The following is a 21,548-nucleotide window of genomic DNA, read 5'->3' on the forward strand; positions in this document are numbered from 1 at the left end:
TAACCACGGCAACACCGTTCATCGAAATCAAAAACCGATACACAGAATTATGTATCTTAGTGTAGTCTACTTGTGTGCCAAGTTATATTGAAATCAGACTAAAACTGTAGGAGGAGTAGCATTTTGAAAGAATTTCACAGAAATTTCTATTTTTAGTAACCACGGCAACACCGTTCATCGAAATCAACCGATACACAGAATTATGTATCTTACTGTAGTCTACTTGTGTGCCAAGTTATATTGAAATCAGACCAAAACTGTAGGAGGAGTAGCATTTTGAAAAATTGTTTACAGACAGACAGACAGACGGACGGACGGACGACGGACGCATTACTATCGCATAAGCTCTTCTGGTCTCTGACCAGTAGAGCTAAAAATGGAGATTCTGCATTTGAAAAAACAATATATAGACGCAAAAATTCGCAAACTTGAATAAGTCAGTTCCAACAAAGATGGAAACAACAACACTAATCACAATCAAAATAATGATAATACATGTGCACAGATATGGCAGCCGTTCAACTTTTGAAAATGAATTGCTTATTATATTATGGAGATTTCAAAAATAAAATAAATATATAGATACCTTTTCCCATTTTTATTCATTACTGAGCATTCTGATGGCCTGTCCTCCCTGATTGGGACGTTGTGGTACTGGGACTGGAACGATGGGGTCATTGATATCATCATCGTCATTGAATGGCAAACGACCATTCCACTTTCTACGCATGTTATATAATATTGCACATGACACTATTACATGTAGTACTGTTTGAAGTTTTAGGCCGAGCTTTACTCTGAGGCAGGGAAACATTCTTTTTAAAATTCCAAAAGCATTTTCAACTTTAACCCGAGAATGACAATATGCATTGTTAAAAGCTATTTCAGGTCTAGTATTACAATGTAATAAGGGTGTAATTAAATATTGTCGAAGCGGATATCCATTGTCACCCAATAATATTCCGTCTATCTCGTGTCTCTCAAACCTGGCGCAAATGTTACTGTTTTCAAAAATTCTGCTATCATGGGTGCTGCCTGGCCATCTAGCTACAATGTTTGTGAAATTACACTCGTGATCACATATAGCTTGCACATTAATAGAAAAAAATCCTTTTCTATATCTGTAAACTTCTGAATTTCTACCTCCAGGGGACTGAATTGGTATGTGGGTACAATCGATTGCACCGACTACTCCGGGAATTCTTCCAGTGTCCATGAAACCCCTCTGTACCTGAAGCAGGTTGTTACCGTGAGGAAACTGAATAACTTCCCTATATCTTGATGCCAAAGCATGGGAAACTCTGTTAACAACCCTACTTATTGTTGACTGCGAAATCCCAAATAAATCCCCATTCACTTGCTGAAATGCTCCTGTAGCAAAAATTCTTAACACTATCAAAAGCTGGTTGAGGGGTGAAACTGACATCAGTTTTCTCTGATTTGGTTCTAGATCATTTCCAAGCATGTCCATTATAAGGAGAGTGTCACATTTACTAAAACGGAATCTCACAAGAAAGTCTTCCTCATCATAAAAAAGAAATGGATCTAATCTATCACGGATAGTTCTAGGTCGTCTAACAAACAGTTGGTCAATACGTTCAAGCCATTCTACACCATCTATGTGGTCTTCCATAGTTATGGCCGGTTGCATACCTCAGATTTAAACCTTCGATCAATGATTCCGGGTTTAAATCCAAGTTTTCGCGTTGCACGCATGTAAGGATTGACTGAGTACGGCTCAGAATTACGGTAAATTCTGAACCTGGTGTAGGGGTGGTTTAAACCCGGCTTTATAACATTTCCATGGATTTTTGGGTAGAATATCTCGATATTTCAAATATTTCGATGTTGCAGAAATGTTTTATGGTAATGATGATTGCATTGATAGATTTTGCAGTATTAAGGCAGTCCGATCCTCAGGTTTATAAAATTAGCAGTTAAGTAAGGGTTAATGTACGAGTAGCGCTCCATTCCTTAAAAGTAATGGAGCCGAGGCCCCGAAGGGGCCGAGGCCCATTGCTTTTAAGGAATGGAGTGCTACGAGTATATTGACCCGCTTAAAATCCACCTTTACTGGGCCCCTTGTTTTTTATGAATGTAGACAGTGGTCATTCAAAGAATGACGTGAAGAATGGTGTGACCTATTGTTTAAGTAATGGAGAGGTCATTTGCACCAACTCAACCATGACAAACAGGAAGAGTTGGGTGACCTATTTTTAAAGTAATGGAAGGGTCATTTAAAACAAATCAACTATAAAAGTCTATACCTACTGATTCTTTATCATATCAATATGGAAGCATCTAGCAGTGATGATGAAATTTTCTTGACTCAGCGACATTACAAGGTTGATACTGACTATGACACTGATAATTTAGTATCTGATATACTAGGATTAGAAGAAGTTCAGCCCAATCTCAAAAAACCTGTTCAAAATGAGCCATATGCGCCTCAATGCTCCGATATTAACGATGCAGATGACGATTTACTCGTTCTGACGGCAGAAAAGGTGGAAAAAGAATGCCGCTTTGGCGATCTAAAAACGGACAAGGAAATTTCAGAACTACAAACAAAACAGTTAAGTTCTCAAGTTTTACAGATGTATATTTCTATTTTAATAGCATGTTTTATAGAACAGGATAATTTACTATAAGGATCGAAGATGAAAACAAGATGCAATATCAAATTTAGAATGATGATTATTTTCTTACTCAAAATTATTTTATTTCAGGTTTGCACCCGCAACTAGATCGAAAATACGGTGGGCCGTCAGCACATTCAGAGAGTGGCAAAGATTTCGGAATGAAATGTCGAAAAGTCGATCGGATATTAGTCCCATTCTTGTTGATATTGATAAAATGACAATGGATGAGTTGAATTACACAGTGTCACGTTTTATGTGTGAAGCCAAAAAAGTAGACGGATCGGAACACCCCCCAGAAACATTGTATAGTTTTGTGATCTGTTTACAGTTGTACATGGATACCCTTGGATATAACTACAAGTTCTTAATTGATGATGAGTTTTCTCAAATAAAAAACACCTTGGATAATGTTATGAAATCAAAGGCCAAAGATAATGTCGGTGGCGCAAAAAAACAGGCTTTACCAATTACAGAGGACGAGGAAGATATACTGTGGTCTAAAGGTATTCTAGGGGACACCAATCCTGAACAGCTTCTGTATACATTACTCTATCTAATTGGCCTTCATTTCGCTTTACGTGGGGGACAAGAGCATCGAATTTTAAGAAGAGGAGACCGTTCACAATTATCTGTTTCTGAGGACGCTCAGGGGAAATTTCTTAGTTATACGGAGGACACATCAAAGAGTAATCAAGGTGGATTAAAACATAGAAAAATTTCCCAAAAATCTGTCCAAGCATATGAAAATAAGCAAATGCCTAACAGATGTATAGTGAAATATTATGAGAAATATATTAGTAAGTGTCCCGATGTAAAAGTGTGTGACGCGTTTTATCTTCGCCCACTTGCAAAACCAACTGAGGAACAATGGTATTCTGTTCAGCCCATTGGTAGGCATAAACTTGCGAATGTTGTTTCTGATCTGTGCAAACAGGGAGGACTACATGGATTTAGAACAAACCACTCGTTACGCGCTTCAGCAGCAACTCGACTGTATCACGCTGGCGTGGATGAGCAGCTTATTTCGGAGGTAACTGGCCATAGATCGAATGCTATCCGGAACTACAAACGAACAACCGCAGCACAAAAACGGAATTTGAGCGAAATTCTCCAAGGACATAAAGACATTGATATTGATATCAATAACAATAGCCATTGTAAATGTGTCAGGTCCGGATCCGATTTTCAAGTCTCTGTAAATGTTTCATTTAATAAAAAGTGAAGTAATTTTGCTTGAAATAAAAATTATCAAAAGATATTGTGTTATACTAAATATAACAATGGTTGACCTACTTTCCGAACGCTCCATTCCTTATAAATAATGGAGCGTTCAAACAAAAGAATGACGTCACAGGTGGATTTTAATTAATCAAATATACTTATAAAAGTATCTCTGAATCCACAAAGCTATGTAAATTTATCCACAGTATTTCTTTCAAGTTAGAGATTAAAGTTAATCATATTATATAGTATCGTCAACTCTCCAATATTTTTACAGAAAAAGGAAATTGGAATATCAGCAATGCATTTTCTAATTGCAAATTGATCAACAAATATATTTTAGGTTGAAAAACGATAGGTATCCAGGCATTCAGAGAAATTGTCATGATTTTTATACTTATTTGGTATTTTTTGTGTTCTGTTTCCGTCATGCATTCTATAATTCATAGTGTAAAAGACTTTTTCTATCATTGCAAGACACCACAAATCACTTTTTATTTCATATCATGCTAATAAGCATTGGTATCTAAGGCTGGATGCAGGAGAATCTTATTTCTCTAAAACTGTATATTAATATTTTTTCTTTTATAGGGTACAAATTTCAACTTTTATAGGACTTTTTCTAAGACTTCCAAAAACCTTGAATCTTATAAAAATGAATAAAATAAAAATTGTTGCACGAGAAAATTTAATTTTCAAGCTTCATTTTAATGCATTTCAAATTAAATATTAATTTTTGGAGTTATCCTTCCTTGCTGAGGATCAGATATCCTTAAAAGAGCTACTAAAATTTTTATGGCCATTGCATGGGGATTTTTCTTTTTGCACAACTCTTTAACAGCTGTTCAATGTGCCGTTTTAACACTGATGTAGCTGTAATATAAAGTTTTTGAAGGTACTTTTAAAATACATAAATGTACATAAACAGGAATTTTATAAAAACTTTCTAATATACCAAATTTAAATCAAATTAACGAATTGATGACGATGCCGAATTTCCTAAGAATAAAAAGTCTTTCAGTTATTTGATTAATCAGGCTATCTACATGGCCGTAGGAACCAGGGGAGGGAGGGCATGTTCGTCCCCTATTCATTTTGCCGCTGTAAAAATTCTCTAGAAAACATAGCTAATATGTGTTTTCTCAAAAATAATGTCTTATATGTTTTTTTTTCATTTGATCTTTTTAAACTACAAATCTAAATTTATATATTGTTCCTTTATTAATTACCCATATCTTGTGTTTTGCATAGGCGCTCCCCATGTAATTCTGTAAATGACGTATGATAAGTATATATAGGTCTACCCCTCTATACTATAAAATATCCAAGGCTTGTAACTAGGCGCCATTGTGAATTTCGCCTGGGACCTCTGACTGACTTACTTCAAGGATTTCTGGGGTAAAGTGGGCTGTTTATCAGCATCAGGTACTCTAATTTATTGAAATAAAATATTTGCAAGCTTTTATCCAGCACCATTCCGTCGCTTTCTCTTGTTTTCAAACATTTCTCTATTACTCCGTCACACATAGCTGATCTCGGCCGGAAGAAGTCGATTTCGTCGATTTTCAACAACTCGTTCAAAAATAACTTTCGGAAGTTTGACAATATAAGTGGGGGAAAGTACATAGGTGCTTGGTTTCAGGATGGTGTATTTTGTGTTTTTTGGTGCGTCTGAATACCCTCTTCAAAATAAAAATGAAAATTCGCTGAAATTAGCACGTTTTAAAATTGCCATATTTACAGTATATATACTTCTCTTCAGTCTTTTGCAAAAGCTTTATTATACCTCCCGCTTGAAAAGCGGGAGGGTATATAGTAATCGTAATTCCGTCCATCTGTACGTCCGTCCGTCTGTTACGCTTTGGGGTACCCATCTCTTATCCGCAACTCCTCTTATACTACTGAGTGAAATTTAATGAAACTTTCACAGAATCTTTATTACATATTGCCATTGTGCACCTCTTATTTTACTTTTTTATTCGACAGATATTTTAAGTTTCCCATAGCAAAACATGGACATTGCCATTATATTCTATATTTATATCCTATGACGTCACCTATAGAAGCTTCTGGATAACATTTGATAAGATGAGTTATTCCTCTTTTTGACTTCACACATTACCGTAAAACAATAGCAAAACATCGACATTATGGGAGGTGGGGGTATCATTTAGTGAGGTCATTGCTCACAGTACCTCTAGTTTTGTTTGCAGTTTTATATTTTCTTATGGTTTGAGTTCCTATGAAAGACGCCGTGATTTGAATTAAATTGTATTGCATTTTTTCGGCATTTTTAATTTACAAATTTAAATCAATATATATCTTTGTTTTTAAATATATCTTTTTAATTTTCAACCAGTTATTAGTATTAAAACTTGTTTTGAAGTGCTGTAATATTAGGAAACCTATTATCCTTCAACATTTTATATAAGTCAAGATTAGGTAAACCTTACTCAGTTTTATAGCGTGCAACAGAAATGCGACTCAGGTAATCCCGACTCAACTGGGGTTTAAACCCGGCTTACGTGATCCACGGATCAACCACTGAGCTGTACTTATCTGAGCCATAGATACGCAACCTACATTTAAACCTACCCTAGACCAGGTTTAGGTTTACCTTAATTTCTGAGAAGAACTCACTCCTGAGAAGCAGGTGTGAAACAGATTTAAAAAATGTGAGTCCTTCTTACAGCTAATCCTAGTTTAAACATAGGTGTGAATATGGGCATAAGTCTCACACTTTCTGTTTAACTTATCAAGCATTCGATAATTATGCACATTTACAGTTTTGTTTGTTGAAAAAACATGAAGTACATCATGCGGGTAATCTTTACTATCAACAAATATCTCGCGAGTTTTGAGAGTGGCAACATCATCTTTTGTGTGTGACGCCGTCCTGACTCTATTGAAAAGATTAGCAAATCTTAAATCTCCATTCTGCGTCATTATTTGTGTTAACTCCGTAAAGGAAAATGTTTTCCATAGAGATCCATACAATTAACGAAAGGATCCGAAACTTGTTTGAAGACAAACTGCATTAATACTGGTGGAAGTTGGTATAAATCATCGAAGACAATAATTGATATGCCACCAAAAGGTTCTGAGGATGCCTTGATCTCGCAAAGTCTGTAATGATTTTCAAGCAATATGTACTTCCTTCCATCAATATTTCATCAATAATGAATAACTTCAGAGTACTCGCTTTACAACGCAAAGTATTCCTTTTGTCCGCTGATAATTTTGTGCAGCTTTTTGTTTGTACAAGTGGCAGTAGAATTGCTGAGTGTAAAATTGTACCTGAAATATTATGGGCTGCAGTTCCTGTTGGTGCCGTTAAAGCAACTTTAATGTCTTCTGGATTTTCTTCTTCTCAATTAATGCAGTCTTCTAATTGCCATTTGGTATATTGATGATATAAGATGTAATTTTCCCGTTCCAACTCCTAGATCCCAATACAAAGAGATGTAACGGGGCTGAGGTAATTCTTGTTTTATGTTGTCCTGAAACTGAAGTACACCAATTCTGAACAATTTGATAAACAATTCTCTGGTTTTTCATTGAGTGATCTAACCATCAGTTTTCATCAGCAAGAACACCTGGTTGAAGCTCAATACTGTTTGATATAGGTGTTGAAGTTGCATTGAATATTGTTGCATTGGCTAACTGCTCTTCAGTAGGTTGTAAAACTGCTGAATCTGGGTCAGGAGAAGTTCCTTCTTCTATACACTCACTATCTGCTTGTCTTGAAGTAGAAGAAATTTCATCAAATATGTGAGTAGGAGGACCATTTGTTTCTAATTGTTCCATTGCATTGTCTATGATGCTTGTATGGTGTTCTACTTCTGCTCGATTTGTGTCAATCTCAGCTAAGTTAGCTAAGTAAAAATCCTCATATGATGGGAGTGAAAGTAAGTCTTCCACATTATTCCATGGAAAATAAAGCAATATTTGACTGTAATAAAATGAATCTGGCTCCTTTATTTTTGACTTCCAATGATAACGGAGAACGGCAGGAGTTACTGTCTTCCTCTTTCCAAAACCGTTTGTTAGTTCAATTATCTTAGAATCAACTGACGCAGTATCTGCTTCACCATCTGAGATATCTGTAATTTTGGGCCATATACATGTACAGGCAAGTACCAAACAGCAAAGTTTGCGAGGCAGATTTCTGACATGGTTGTAGGCCGAGCTGCATATTTATCAATGATGTTTTTATTTAAAAATACCTTCGTCCCCATCTTCCATTTCTCTTATTTGTTATAGTGGTTCGAGTATTCTGTTTGAAGGCAAGTCTGCAGGAACAAAAACTTTGCGAAAGTTACATTTAAAGAGAGAAAAACTCAGACGTCTTTAAACAGCCTCTTGGGCACTGAGCTCCCTAGCATTTAAAAATGCCTTTGCACATCTCCGCAGCTTTGTTGACCAATTCTCTGTAACTGTCTCCTGTGAAACTGCTTGTAAAATCTGCCCCATTTCCTTTTCATCCTTCGTTATATAGACCACCATATAAGTAATACAGGCATTTGGGTCCAAACAAAATTGAACATCTATGTTGGCTCTCCAAGCTTTGAGTAAATCTGGATTATAATAGTTTGTGTTAATTTCTTGTCGAGGACGTTTAATGACAAAAGTCCTTCCATAATTTGTAGTTTTTATTGCCGTCTCATAGTCTTCATTAGAAACTCCAGCCATTGTAACCAAACTATCCACAGATAATGAACGTGCCTCTAGTAGAGAGAATGTAATGAATTTTGTTCAATACACTAAGATTTTTCTGCTTAATTGCTGCCTGTTTTATTGGGTCACTTATTTGTAAAGCTTTAGCTATGACGGTAGTGTTTGATGGTAGTTTAGGGAAGGAAATTCAAAATCTGCAGAAAGTTCCCTTTTTCTTGCATGTTGCTGAATGTTTATGCTGCTGAACAGATGTTACCAAAGAGTAAAGTTTTTCATCTACATTTGGAATTTGACATGAGATATAGTCGCCTATGAGTTTGATCAGTACTTCATCATCTTCAGGAGTAGGTGCATTGTCAATCCATTTAACTATGTGTGCATGAGGCCAGCCTTTTTGTTGCAACTCTATCCTATATGAACATTATTAGCTCACCTGAGTCGAAGGCTCAAGTGAGCTTTTCTGATCAAAATTTATCCGTCGTCTGTCGTCGTTGTCGTAAACTTTTCACATTTTCATCTTCTCCTCGAGAACCACTGGGCTGATTTCAACCAAACTTGCCACAAAGTATCCTTAGGTGAAGGGGATTCAAGTTTATTCAAATGAAGGGCCACGCGCCCTTATTCAAGGGGAGATAATTCAAAAATGGTGAAAATTTGATGCTATGTTTTAAAAATCTTCTTCTCAAGAACCACGGTGCCAGGAAAGATGAAACTTATAGGGAAGTATCCTCAAGTAGTGTAAATTAAAAATTTGTTCAAATCATGACCCCCGAGGGTAGGACGGGGCCACACTGGCCGATCAAAGTTTTACATAGAAATATATAGGAAAAATTCTTTAAAAATCTTCTCAAGAACCACTGTGTCAGGAAAGATGAAACTGATAGGGAAGCATCCTCAGGTAATTTAGATTCAAGCTTGTTCAAATCATGACCCCCGGGGGTAGGGCGGGGCCACAATGGCCAATCAAAGTTTTACATAGAAATGTAGAGGAAAAATCTTTAAAAATTTTCTTCTTAAGAAACACTGTGCCAGGAAAGATGAAACTTATATTGAAGCATCCTCAGGTAGTGTAGATTCAAGTTTGTTCAAATCATGACCCCTGGGGGTAGGGCAGGGCCACACTGGCTGATCAAAGTTTTACATAGAAATATATATGAAAATTCTTTAAAAATCCTCTTAAGAACCACTGTGCCAGGAAAGACGAAACTTATAGGGAAGTATCCTCAGGTACATGTAGTGTAGATTCAAATTTGTTCAAATCATGACCCCCGGGGGTAGGGCGGGGCCACAATGGCCATTCAAAGTTTTTACATAGAAATACATAGGAAAATTCTTTAAAAATCTTCTTCTCTGGAATAGCATAGGCTTGATTGATCGTATTTTTATGGAAGCATCCTCAGGTAGTGGAGATTCAAGTTTGTTCAAATAATGACCCCTAGGCGTAGGGTGTGGCCATAATGGCCGGTCAAAGTTTCACATAGAAATATATAGGAAAATTCTTTATAAAGCTTCTTCTCTGGAATAGCAAAGGCATGAATGATCATATTTTTATGGAAGCATCCTCAGATAGTGGACATTCAAGTTTATTAAAATCATCACCCCTGGGGGTAGGGCGTGGCCACAACATAGAATCCAAGTTTTACATAGAAACATGTAGAAAAATCTTTTAAAATCTTCTTTTCAGGAATAGCAAAGCCATGATTAGTCCTATTCATAGTGTAGATTCAATTTTGTTCGAGTCATAACCCCTGGGGGTAGGACGGGACCACAATTTAAGTTCAAATGTAAAGGGCAATAAAGCCACAGGTAGTCAAAGAAATATGCAAGCATCCTTAGTTTGTGTAGATTCAAGTTTGTTTAAGTTATACCCTCTCCTTTTTAAGGATTGGTTGGGACCACTTTTAGGTTTTAACCTTTGAAAAATAAAGTGATTTATGCTTTTTTCCTAGCTACATTGCTCAGGTGAGCGATGTGGCCCATAGGCTTCTTGTTTAATTTTTTCCTAGAGGATGATTGATTGAATGATCAAAATGTTTAACAGTCACTGGATTTGAAGTTAGAAGTGCAATTTTTCATCATATGATAGTTTAGACCTGTTCCACCAATTGCCGGCGGAGACCTGCAATTTTGTCCTATACTCGGCACAAAGGTAAATATTGAGCAGTGAGGGTTTTAGCTTTCTGTGCCAGCACCTACTGCGACACGGGACCTCCGTTTATACGGTCTCATCCGAAGGACCGGATCTTTCCACGTCCCAAAGTTTGTCATGGGTAAATATTTCTATCACCTGTTGACGTAAGGATTGAAATGTTATCCATTATTTGCTTGTGTTTCTGTAACATACTGCTGGAAAACCACTGCGCCACGCGGGCGAATAATCCAGAGGATGAGCAGAAGACAACAGAAGAGTGTTGAAAAGGGTCTGAAGCCGATGATCAAAATGTTGAGCAGCAGTCACTGGATTTGAAGGTAGAAGTGCATATTTTCATCATATGATAGTTTATCAACCTGTTCATCAGTCAAGACATTTCCTTGTTGGCGCGCTATAACCTGCAATGTGTCCCTCCACTTGAGATCTGCTGATGTTAACAAAGAATGTAAATATTCCTAAATGCTTTACTGTTGCAAGAAGTTTGAACATAGCTTTCTTCCAGTAAGTGGGCGACCCTCTGACTGTCTGCAAGATTAATAAGCGTGATCTTTCAAAATTAGTCCAGAAAGTTTGTCATGGTCTTTGATAAAGCTGGAGTAAATATTTCTATCACCTGTTGATGAATATGTCTTCCTCATGGCAATTGAAATGTTATCCATTATTTGCTTGTGTTTCTGTAACATACTGTGGAAAACAAATACTCTACATTTTTAGTGAATAATCCAGATTTATTATAGCATCATAACCAAATTATCCCCTTGGAAAGAGCTTAGGGAATGCCATCTCCTTACACCCAGGATCCGTCATAATACTAACCGGTGTTTCCCTTCTCCTGGTGCAAAGTTTAAGATCTGACTATATATAACATCAAGAGCTGGATCTGTGGACTGTATGCATGTATCGAGAGGGAAGTCCTTTCACATATCCATAGCCTGTTCTTCTTGAGAATTTAATTCACAATTGTCAGGTGTTTCTTCATTCTAATTATCTTCATCAGGGTATATATTTTCAGCTACTGCATCTTTATGTCTTGTAAGGTGATGCCATAGGTCACTATCCTCTTTCAAAAAGTCTAAACCAAGGTCTTGGAAACATCAGTAACATCCTGATAATGTTATTCTCCTTCAACAATCCGAAAGTTTTTGAATATATAGTTTACAAAAACTTTAAAAAGTTGGTCTAATATTCTCACAAAAAAATATGGCTTTGAAATATTTGTTTTCTGGTATGATTCCAAATGCAATTGGTGTACGAGGTAGATGGCTACTAGTTTCATCATTCATCATTCTGATGGAACATTGATAACTGATCCAGCTATTCCTTTTTGTTTTCCTCGATGGAGGGCTGTTGTCTTCATGAAGGGTATTCGTTTTGCCAAAAGTCGAGCTTCAAAGTCTGTCAATTCATTCACTACACTTGATTCTAATGTAAGATTCAGTTTATTTGTTTGTGCTTGAGGAGGCATTTTTCACCTTTTCAGATATCTTTGACAAGTTGTACAAATCCATTCCAAATTTTGGGTCCTTTAATGTATGTTTTGCATGACTTCAACAGTTCTTGAACAGGAAACTTATCAGGCTTCAAGCGCACAACCATTTCTTTGTAAAGCATCCTTTGACAAACGGTACAAACATATTCAGCACTATATAAGATTTTCTTGCAGAATAATGTCATTGCTTTCATACATTATCGCTGGATTCCTTGAGGAAAGCTTTCTTGCTCTGTCTTTCAGTCTTCATTGAAAGACAGTTTAATCAAGATGTCAAGGCCAAAAGGTCAAAGTTGTTGGTATCCAATGAAAGGTCTATCCTAAAAAAAATACATATATGTGAAGTATGAAAGACCTATTATCTACCTTTCAAAAGTTATGACCAAAGTAAAAGTTTAGAATTTTTGTGTAAAAGTGGGTCAAACTCCAAGGTCAAGGTCAAACTTGATGGTACCCAAAGAAAGGTCTTGTCACAAGGAATACACATGTGAAATATGAAAGTCATACCTACACTATATCAAAAGTTATGGGCAAGATTCAAGTTTTTGCAGACAAACAGAGAGATAGACAGACGGACGGACACGACAAAAACTATATACCCCCGAATCTTCGATTACGGGGGCATAAAATCTTAAGGAAACATCGAGGTGGAATCGGATGCTTAGGGAGAGAATGACCTGCCACTTGTGTCATGAGCCCCCTGTATTTATTAGGTAAGCGGGGTATTTGTTTGTTAGCGAAGTCATCCATAGACAAAGTAAGTGTAAAACACTTTAGATTTCTTGTTTATACAAACGAGATTATGACGACCATAGTATTTGCGAACTGGTGACTGAACAAGGTTGTTGAAGTCCTGTAACAACAAGTTATTTGTCAGTTAGCTGCTTTGGTTTAAAAATTCGTATTGAAGATTCATCATTGTACTTTATCAACTGGGAAACACAAAACTACATGCAGATGTCAGTTACATGTTATTTCCAAAACAAGGAACGTTGACGATATAGAGTTGCTCATTATAATAATTTTCTTTACTTTATTATTCAGGCCATTTAACTCCATAGTCGGTAAGATCTTCGTACAAAAGTGAATGTATAAATTTATATTTGTTCAGTAATTACTCTTACATATATTGAGCTTAAAATGGATATTCAGTATTAATACCCCCGCTCCAAAGGAGAGGGGGGTATACTGTTTTACCCTTGTGTGTCTGTCTAGCTGTCTGTCATCCGTCAACAAATTATTGTCTCTGAATGTTTTCTAGGGATTAATCTCTGGGATTAAGCAATTGGGCTAAGCTTAATGATATTATTGCATATTTTAAAATTCAATTGTATTCTGAATATATATATATATATATATATATATATATATATATATATATATATATATATATATATATATATATATATATTCAGAATTACAATGTATGGCTCAATATCGTTTACTTGAATATAAGATGATGTTTTAAAAATAAAAGCAAATTTGGAAGATCTACTGACGAAGAAAAGGCAGACGAGCAACATCTTTTTGCCTACAAAAATATTCTTTATAATCTGAATAAAAAAGATAATGTTTTTTGCATTCTTCTGAATTCCTCTTATTATAAGCTTTTTCACTCGCATTATATACGTTACAGATTTCTTTATAATACAGATACCTCGATCGAAGAGAAACTGTTTCTAAAAATAAATAAATAAATGGAGATTAATAATAGTATGGCCGCGCAAAGTAAAAAAAAACAATGTTTCTGCATTGAAAAAGTGTTTATCAACATAAAAACAACTTATTTCTTCTACTAGACCTCTTTATTGATTACTCAGTACCAATTATCAATTGTCTAAAGTAACGAATGTCAGGACCTTCTAAAAATTGCACTACTACATAATAATTCAAGTAATTCATATCTACACTGAACATCATCATTGTTTTAACATATATACATCAGTACATGTTGGTGTAAAACAATGTCGCCCTTACAGAGTGGTTATTCCTTGAATACTTTTGGGTATTACTTATTAAATGAAAAATAGAAGTGAAAAAATATCGGTATGAACAAAGATTTTGCAAGTGGAATGAAAATAGACCAAAGTGCTACATGTACGAGGGCAAAGAGGAGCATATCCTCACAAATGAGCATAAATTATCTTTAAATTAATGTATACACATTTAATGTATACGCATCGTCGCAAACCACGGTCAAAATGATCCTCTCCCATTATCGAGAGCTATATGAGGATTTCAAACCATGGCTTGAGATGATGAGGTATACATGTACATAGCATTCAACATCAAGACAAATGTAAAGAAAGTTTCTTGGAAGTTTATTCAAAATGCACCTGACAAAACAAATGGTGAAGTTAAAAAAAAACTCTTTTAATGTTTTGTAAAACATGTAAAATATTAGTCTATGACCTGTCCATTTATAGAAATATATTTCCATTTTTTTCTATGTGACAACTCTTTGAAAGTTAGAGGAGTTGATTTCTTGATAATTTTACCGGATTTTAAATTAGGCAGGTCGATAGGTCAGGAGCTAGGAAGGCCTAATATGCATGCAAATCTCGTGCTCATTTGTCTCTGTGCCTGACGCTAGGGAGGCCAAATATGCATTTAAATCTCGCGCGGCTGCCTTTGTGTTTGTCGTTAGTGGGCGAGGACTACATTGAAATTGGCATGGGAGTCCTAGTGTAATTTAAATCTCTGTCTACATTTTTAAAATCTAAATCTACAATTTTATTTCACAATGAAATGGAAATATAAGGAATCACTGACATACTATACTAACTAGACAGCAATTCCATAAATAACATTGTCTTAAATTAATGGGATACATGTATCGGAATCAGCAGTCATAAAAAAATTACAAAAATCTTTTATCGAGGCAGACTTTTGATAAAATTGCAGAAATTTAAAAGGAAGATATTCTCTTAAATACTTTTTGATGAGTGATGAAAGGTTTAAAGAAATTCGGAATTGGTGTATTCAGTTTACACTAAAGATTCAATATACATGTACAGGTATCGGGAGCTACAAATATATATGAGAAAGTATGCAGAGATTCAATTTTGATTCGTTACAACAGAATTTTACTGTTTGCATATCAAAACATTCTTATTACCGTTTTTCATTTAATGTTAATATTTATATTTCAGAAAACAAAATTGCTTTAATTGCATAAAAAAAGGAGAAACTCTCTAAGGACATGCATTAAAAGACTCTTGGTCCTGGGATCATGAAATTAAACAGACTTTAACTGAGGTCAAAATTGTAGTCATATAAAATGTACTGACACTTGATCGTGTTCCTGCAGATTAACAGTTTGATAAAGCGATAATGAAGACCATTTCTTTACTTTGTTTGATTTATTTTCATATAAACCAATAGGAAAGAAATATTTTAAACATTGAGTTCAACTAGAAAGTCATTCATTACATCGGGGCATGATCAAAACAAGCTACAAAGACTACAAGGGGACGGAAAATCATATAAAAGAATAATTATAAGAAAAAAAAATTGTATGGCACCTCATTAGTTAGTAGTTCACAGTTCAATGTGTTTTATCCCTGATTCAAAGGCTACTGTTGTTTTTCTTGTTTTGTTTCCAAAATATCGATTTATCTGACAAGAGCTTGTACACGGATTTTTTGTCCCTTGACGCACCATTTGGAACTTCCTTATGACAGAAAAGTTTCCTGCAGTTCATTCGAAATGTCACACTTAAAACGCAGTAAACAACGAAATTGGTGCCGGCATTTAAGGCAAGTAGCATGTCTGTAAATTCACGGATCCCGCGTACTCGATAATTGTCTTCCGTGTATCCATACCCGTAAAATGTCGACAAAATGGCATCTGGCGTTGTACATAACAAAAACTTCATAATGATGATAATAAGCATGAATGTCACCCTTTGTCGATGTATATACCGTGATCTATTCTTAGCACGAAGTTTTAAAAGCGCTTTGATGATACAGGCGTTAAGGATGATCAAAATGACAAGAGGTATGTTGCACCTGAGAAAATTTATACACCATGAATAGTATACTGAAAACTGTTCATCCTTCCACAAATTGGTCAAGTTGAGCTCTAGCATGGTCACATTTCTTGTATTGTCGAACACGGGGACTGCTTTATATCGGAAAGCGTACGGCAATGAAACGCTCAGCATTACAGCATTGATAACCACAGTTCCTGCAATAGCACGTGATCGTGTACACATAGTCCGAGATTTGGCGGGAAAACAAACGAGCAAAAATCGTTCTATTGCAACTGACACTGTAAGCCATGACGAGACAGAGTTAGCAATATTGAAAACAAAATGAGCAAACGGGTACACATGAACGTAAATATGATACGCCACTTCCGGACTTGATTTTGATAGGACCATTACAGAGAAATATATTATGTCATTGATCAGGCTAACCATGTCCGACACCGCAAGGGCACTCAGGAATGCGTTGGTAGAAGAAAGCATATTCGTTTGTGATAAAACCACCAGTGTGAGTACGTTTCCAAGTAGTCCTGGAATGCATATACATGGGTAAAGAATCACCCCATTGATGAAGACGGCGAGTTCATAGAAATTTTTATCGGACTCGAGCTCCGAGGAACTGTTATTTGTATCGTTCAGTGGGTCCATCTCGTTACATTGAGGGTTACCTGTTCCTGAAAATGACAAGAAAAAATATCATTAGCACACCAACTGATCCATTTGATACTGAGCGCTTCCTTTTCATATCCGAAAAAATCTATCTATGAATTGATAATTTCTTGCCAGTTGTTTACGAAGAACAGTAGTGTACGATAAAACGGCATGGATAAAAGCACTTAACATCTTTTAATTTAACCCGACATACAAGTATATACTACATAAATCTCTTAATTGTGTGTTTACTTTAAATGTACAAAACCTTGGGGGTTCCAAATGATTAACACCCGTACGTATGAACCGAGATGGGAAGGATGTTAATTTTGACAATACTGTAGAATCACATATTTTCGAGTGGTCAATTTTCTGTGGATTGAGGAAAATGTTTTGGTTCTTCGGGATTTGATTAGTGGTGAAGAATTTTTTAGTAGTAGTATACCGGTATGTTTAAAAATTGCATTTCGTGGTGGACATAAATTCGTGGGTCTCTTCATACCTTGAATACCAAGAAAATTAAACCACCACGAAAATTAGTTATTTCATAGAATATATTGTATAGTTTTGGCTATTTCTCCTAACTTCAGAAGACCATTCCTTTTATTAAATTTTGTATGTCAAATACTTTTTAATGGATGTTTTTTAATTTTTGGTCGGTCCCCCCCAAACTGTTATTGCTCTCTCTCACTCTCTCTCTCTCTCTCTATATATATATATATATAGCTACATACTCATAGTTTCTATTCTATCTTGAACCTACAGTAATGCTTGGTTACTTTCAACTATTTTTATGCGCCGGGATCTATCGATCCGAGGCGTATATTGTTTTTTATGCACCTGGATCGATAGATCCGAGGCGTATATTGTTTTGGTCCTGTCTGTATGCCTGTTTATCTGTCTGTCTGTTGAAAACTTGAACCTTCGCCATAACTTTTGAACCTTGAGATATAGAGACTTCATATTTGGTATGCATACTCCACTAATAAAGTTCTTTCAAAAGACACCAAGGTCAATGACCTTGTGACCTTGACTGTGACCAACATGCTAAAAATATCTTTTTTAAACTTTTGCCATAACTTTTGAAGTATAGGAGCTAGAGACTTCATATTTGGTATGCATACTTCACTAATAAAGATCATACAAATAACATCAAAGTCATTGACCTTGTGACCTTGACTGTGACGTTAATCTTAAAAATAGCTTTTTCGAACTTTTGCCATAAATTTTGAACCAAAGGAGATATAGACTTCATATCTGGTATGCATTCTCCACCACTAAAGTTCTTTCAAATAACATTAATACCAATGACCTTGTGACCTTGACTGTGACCTATATGCTAAAATTAGTTTTTTGTAATTTTGTTGCCGCCGGGCGCATAGTGTTTCACAAACACATCTTGTTTCAATAACATTCATTAGATACTACAGATATTTGTTCGCTGGTAAGCAAACTTCGAATTTCAAATTAAACAATCATGCCTCCTTGTATAAACATAGAGATATATATTTGTCTTCGAAGTCAAACATTTTTAGAATTTTTTTTTCTCGCCTTCGATTATTAGGTTTAAAATTTATCGATTAGTCGGCCAAATAGAATGACAAACTGACTTTGGCGTCAGGTGTTCTGCACGGGATCGTTGGCTGTAAGTTTGCCGGAATACAAAACATTCAACCCAATACTTTTTGGAAATCTACACCGTTTTGTATAGAAATGAGTTAAAATTATATATTGTTTTTATTTAAAAGTTTAATCACCTTGACATTATTTTGAACGTCATGCAGATCTTTTAAAAATGTCAATCGACGTCGACAATCAGATTATTTAGTGATTTCACAAACATGATAAAGCGAGAACTATTCTCAATTATTAATCAATTTAACTCAATATTTACAAAAGTACTGACGTTTTCTAGAAAAAAATACTTTATGCAAATCACGTATTCTTCTTTTTTTATCCAGCTTATAGTTTTAAATGGTTTCAAAACGTGCATGTATCATACAACGATAAGTACGTTTATTTACTGAAATAAGTAGCTAATAAGAAAGTGTGTTGATATGTGTTGTATTTATATCTATATATCTATCAACACCGCTGTGTTATTCTTATACATTTAAGCATATGATTATGTAAACATAAGAATGGAAGTTATAATCAGTTTTGGCAGAAATTGAAACACTGAAAATTCTAGAATATTAAGGATACCATGCTGGACAATAAACATCGTACTGGTGGAAAATCGTTTCTGAACATGAAATCATAATCGATTTCAAAGAGACATGCATCACTAGGGGAATGAAAATGTACATGTACTTTGTAGATGTACGCAATATATTCAGTTGTCTTTGTCGGGGTTCATTTCACAATATTTAATTTTTTCTGCGCATGCTTATTCCATTATTTTTAATCCCACTGATTTTTTAGAGATTATTAGTCTTTTTTTATCTGAAATGTCTGTGTTGAAATTCTATCCATTTACATGTGTAACTTGGGAATATTCAGAGATAAATGTCAATATTTAGTACCTCTCGTAGTCCATAGATACATCTATAATTTATTTTCGATTAAAAATGAATGAGTTTGCGAATAAGATTTTTTATATATCATGCTGGTTTTTAAAAAAATATTGCAGTATTTTAGGTGTATAGGTATGTTTGAAACCATTTCTTATTATATCCTTCGCTTGAAAATATGTGTGTTTAATTTGGGGGGTGGGGGTAGGTAGTGATGGGGTGTACGTCTGTCCGTTAAACTTTTTTATTATACTCATATGCATGCACGAGTAGCAAAGAGGAGTATCATTCTCCTTACAGCATCGCTTGTCCCTTTTTAATATGGCTGTCAATCATTGGAGGGGAGGAATCTTTTGTAAAATTTGGTCTATATATCGACAACTGATTTATCATTCATTGATATATGTACTAAAATTAAGTTTAAATTACTTTGATATTTAGGAAATTAATTGTTTGTACGTAATTGGATAATGAAAAAGTACTTTGTACATCTGTTCCACATTTCAACGTACAGTTTATGTAAACATAGCTTGGTGCATTATCTTTTTTGTAAGATACAAAAAAATATTATCCTTTTAATTGATCAAATATTTGTGTTGTATTGTTAAGTTCCTACAGTGCTAGCAAATTTTGCAAAAAATCTATAAAAAGATTTTCGCATTACAATGAATGATAGGAAAATTTACAATCCATTCAATATTACCATACACAAACATGAAAAAAAACAGCTCTCAGACATAACATTATTTGGTAAATAAAGCGTATTTGACGCTCATATGAAATAATAGAAAACTAGTTAAATGTGGTCGCGAAACCACAATCAAGTTTGCTTACAAATATATGTAACTTGTTCAAAAAAAAGTAGGAAATTCGTATTGTTTTAGATAAGGAGGTTATCCATAAACAATTTAAATTGTTGAACATATTAAGGTTAATGAACTGTAAATAGTTTTCAGTGAGGTACAATTTATAAATAGTACAAGATGAGAAACCCAAAATTAAAGTTTCAAAGAACAATTTGGATGTTCCAGTATACATTTAAACATGTTAAAAAATACCGGTATCAGCAAGTTTTACCTGGAAATTTCCATATTAAAGATCCTTGCACACACGATATAAGATCCCAAGCTGATACAGCAAAGATTAATATTTTGATAGTTAATCGCATTATCCAGAAAGTCTTGATTAATCCCAATAATTAATTATTCTGACGTTTAATCCATTTTAAATGAGCAGGCACATCAATATTTCAGAACTTAAAATCATTTCCATGTTGAGCAAATTTAAACAAATATCCTAGTTTTTCGTTGTCATTTAAGCGAATGTGCAGCAAAGAATTGTTGACATTATCGCCCAGTTGAGGATGCTTTATAGTACGTTAACTATTATAATGATCGTTATCGATCGATTCATTTTAATCCTTATGCTAACAAACACCAAAGTTCCGTTGTGTGTAATTTAACCAATACTGTGGTTCTATTTTTTTTTCTGAGAAACTATTGGACATGGCATATAGAAAGAAAATGATACCTTCCTGTGCATGTATCGGTGTATATTCTTCACATCCATGCAAGTTTTTTTCGTATATGAATTATACTTTGAAGAAATATACACACATTTTCATATACAACATGGATACTTCATCATTGCGAAAAAGTTCGGTGATTATTTTATCTTTCCCAAATCTTGTTAAAAATGCCAGAGAGAGCATTTGGTCGCTCGAAGAGATGCCAAAGTAGTTATCTCATATCCTGTCATTTATCACACATTTACAAAAAATTCTAATACAATAGATACCAAAATTTATCTCGAAGCGTGTTGGACATTATAGGTTGAATGTAGGTGCAATAATGTCGAATTCTTCATTTTTAGCTGTACTGGTCAGAGACCAGGGGCCCGTTTTACAAAAGAACTTACGACTAAGACCAAAAACTTCAGATTGTTGTAATAATTTGCAAAATTAATATTTCTCTTTGAAATTGTTTGTGTTAACGTCATACCTTATTCCTTTTAAAACCTTCAAAATAATTTTCAATGTAATATTTATTAAAAAGTTATACTAAAAATTCAATTTGGTCTCAAGTCGTTAGTCCTTTTGTAAAACGGGCCCCAGAAGAGCTTATGCGATGGTAAGGTGTGCGTCGTCCGTCCGTCTTTTTAGCAGTCCGTCTGTCTGTAAACAATTTTTCAAAATGCTACTCTTCCTCAAGTTTTG

General features: G+C 34.9%; 2 protein-coding genes across 2 annotated transcripts; both read right to left on the minus strand.

Moving 5' to 3' along the window:
* Nucleotides 1-598: 598 nt before the first annotated feature.
* LOC134260497 (putative nuclease HARBI1) lies at nt 599-1,633 on the minus strand. Its single transcript, XM_062743050.1, has one exon. It carries the CDS (start codon nt 1,631-1,633, stop codon nt 599-601), a length of 1,035 nt encoding a protein of 344 aa, XP_062599034.1.
* A 12,985-nt stretch (nt 1,634-14,618) lies between these two features.
* On the minus strand, nt 14,619-20,605 carry LOC134260498 (FMRFamide receptor-like). The gene is made up of 2 exons (XM_062743051.1): nt 20,411-20,605; nt 14,619-16,843 (listed from the first exon to the last, which is right to left on the minus strand). The coding sequence occupies exons 1-2, from the start codon at nt 20,499-20,501 to the stop codon at nt 15,750-15,752; spliced, it is 1,185 nt and encodes a 394-aa protein (XP_062599035.1). The 5' UTR covers nt 20,502-20,605; the 3' UTR covers nt 14,619-15,749.
* Nucleotides 20,606-21,548: the final 943 nt, after the last annotated feature.

Source organism: Saccostrea cucullata, unplaced genomic scaffold (assembly GCF_032062105.1).
Source record: "Saccostrea cucullata isolate Sc308-1 unplaced genomic scaffold, CSIRO_AGI_Scuc_v1 ctg1323, whole genome shotgun sequence".
NCBI lineage: Eukaryota > Metazoa > Mollusca > Bivalvia > Ostreida > Ostreidae > Saccostrea > Saccostrea cuccullata.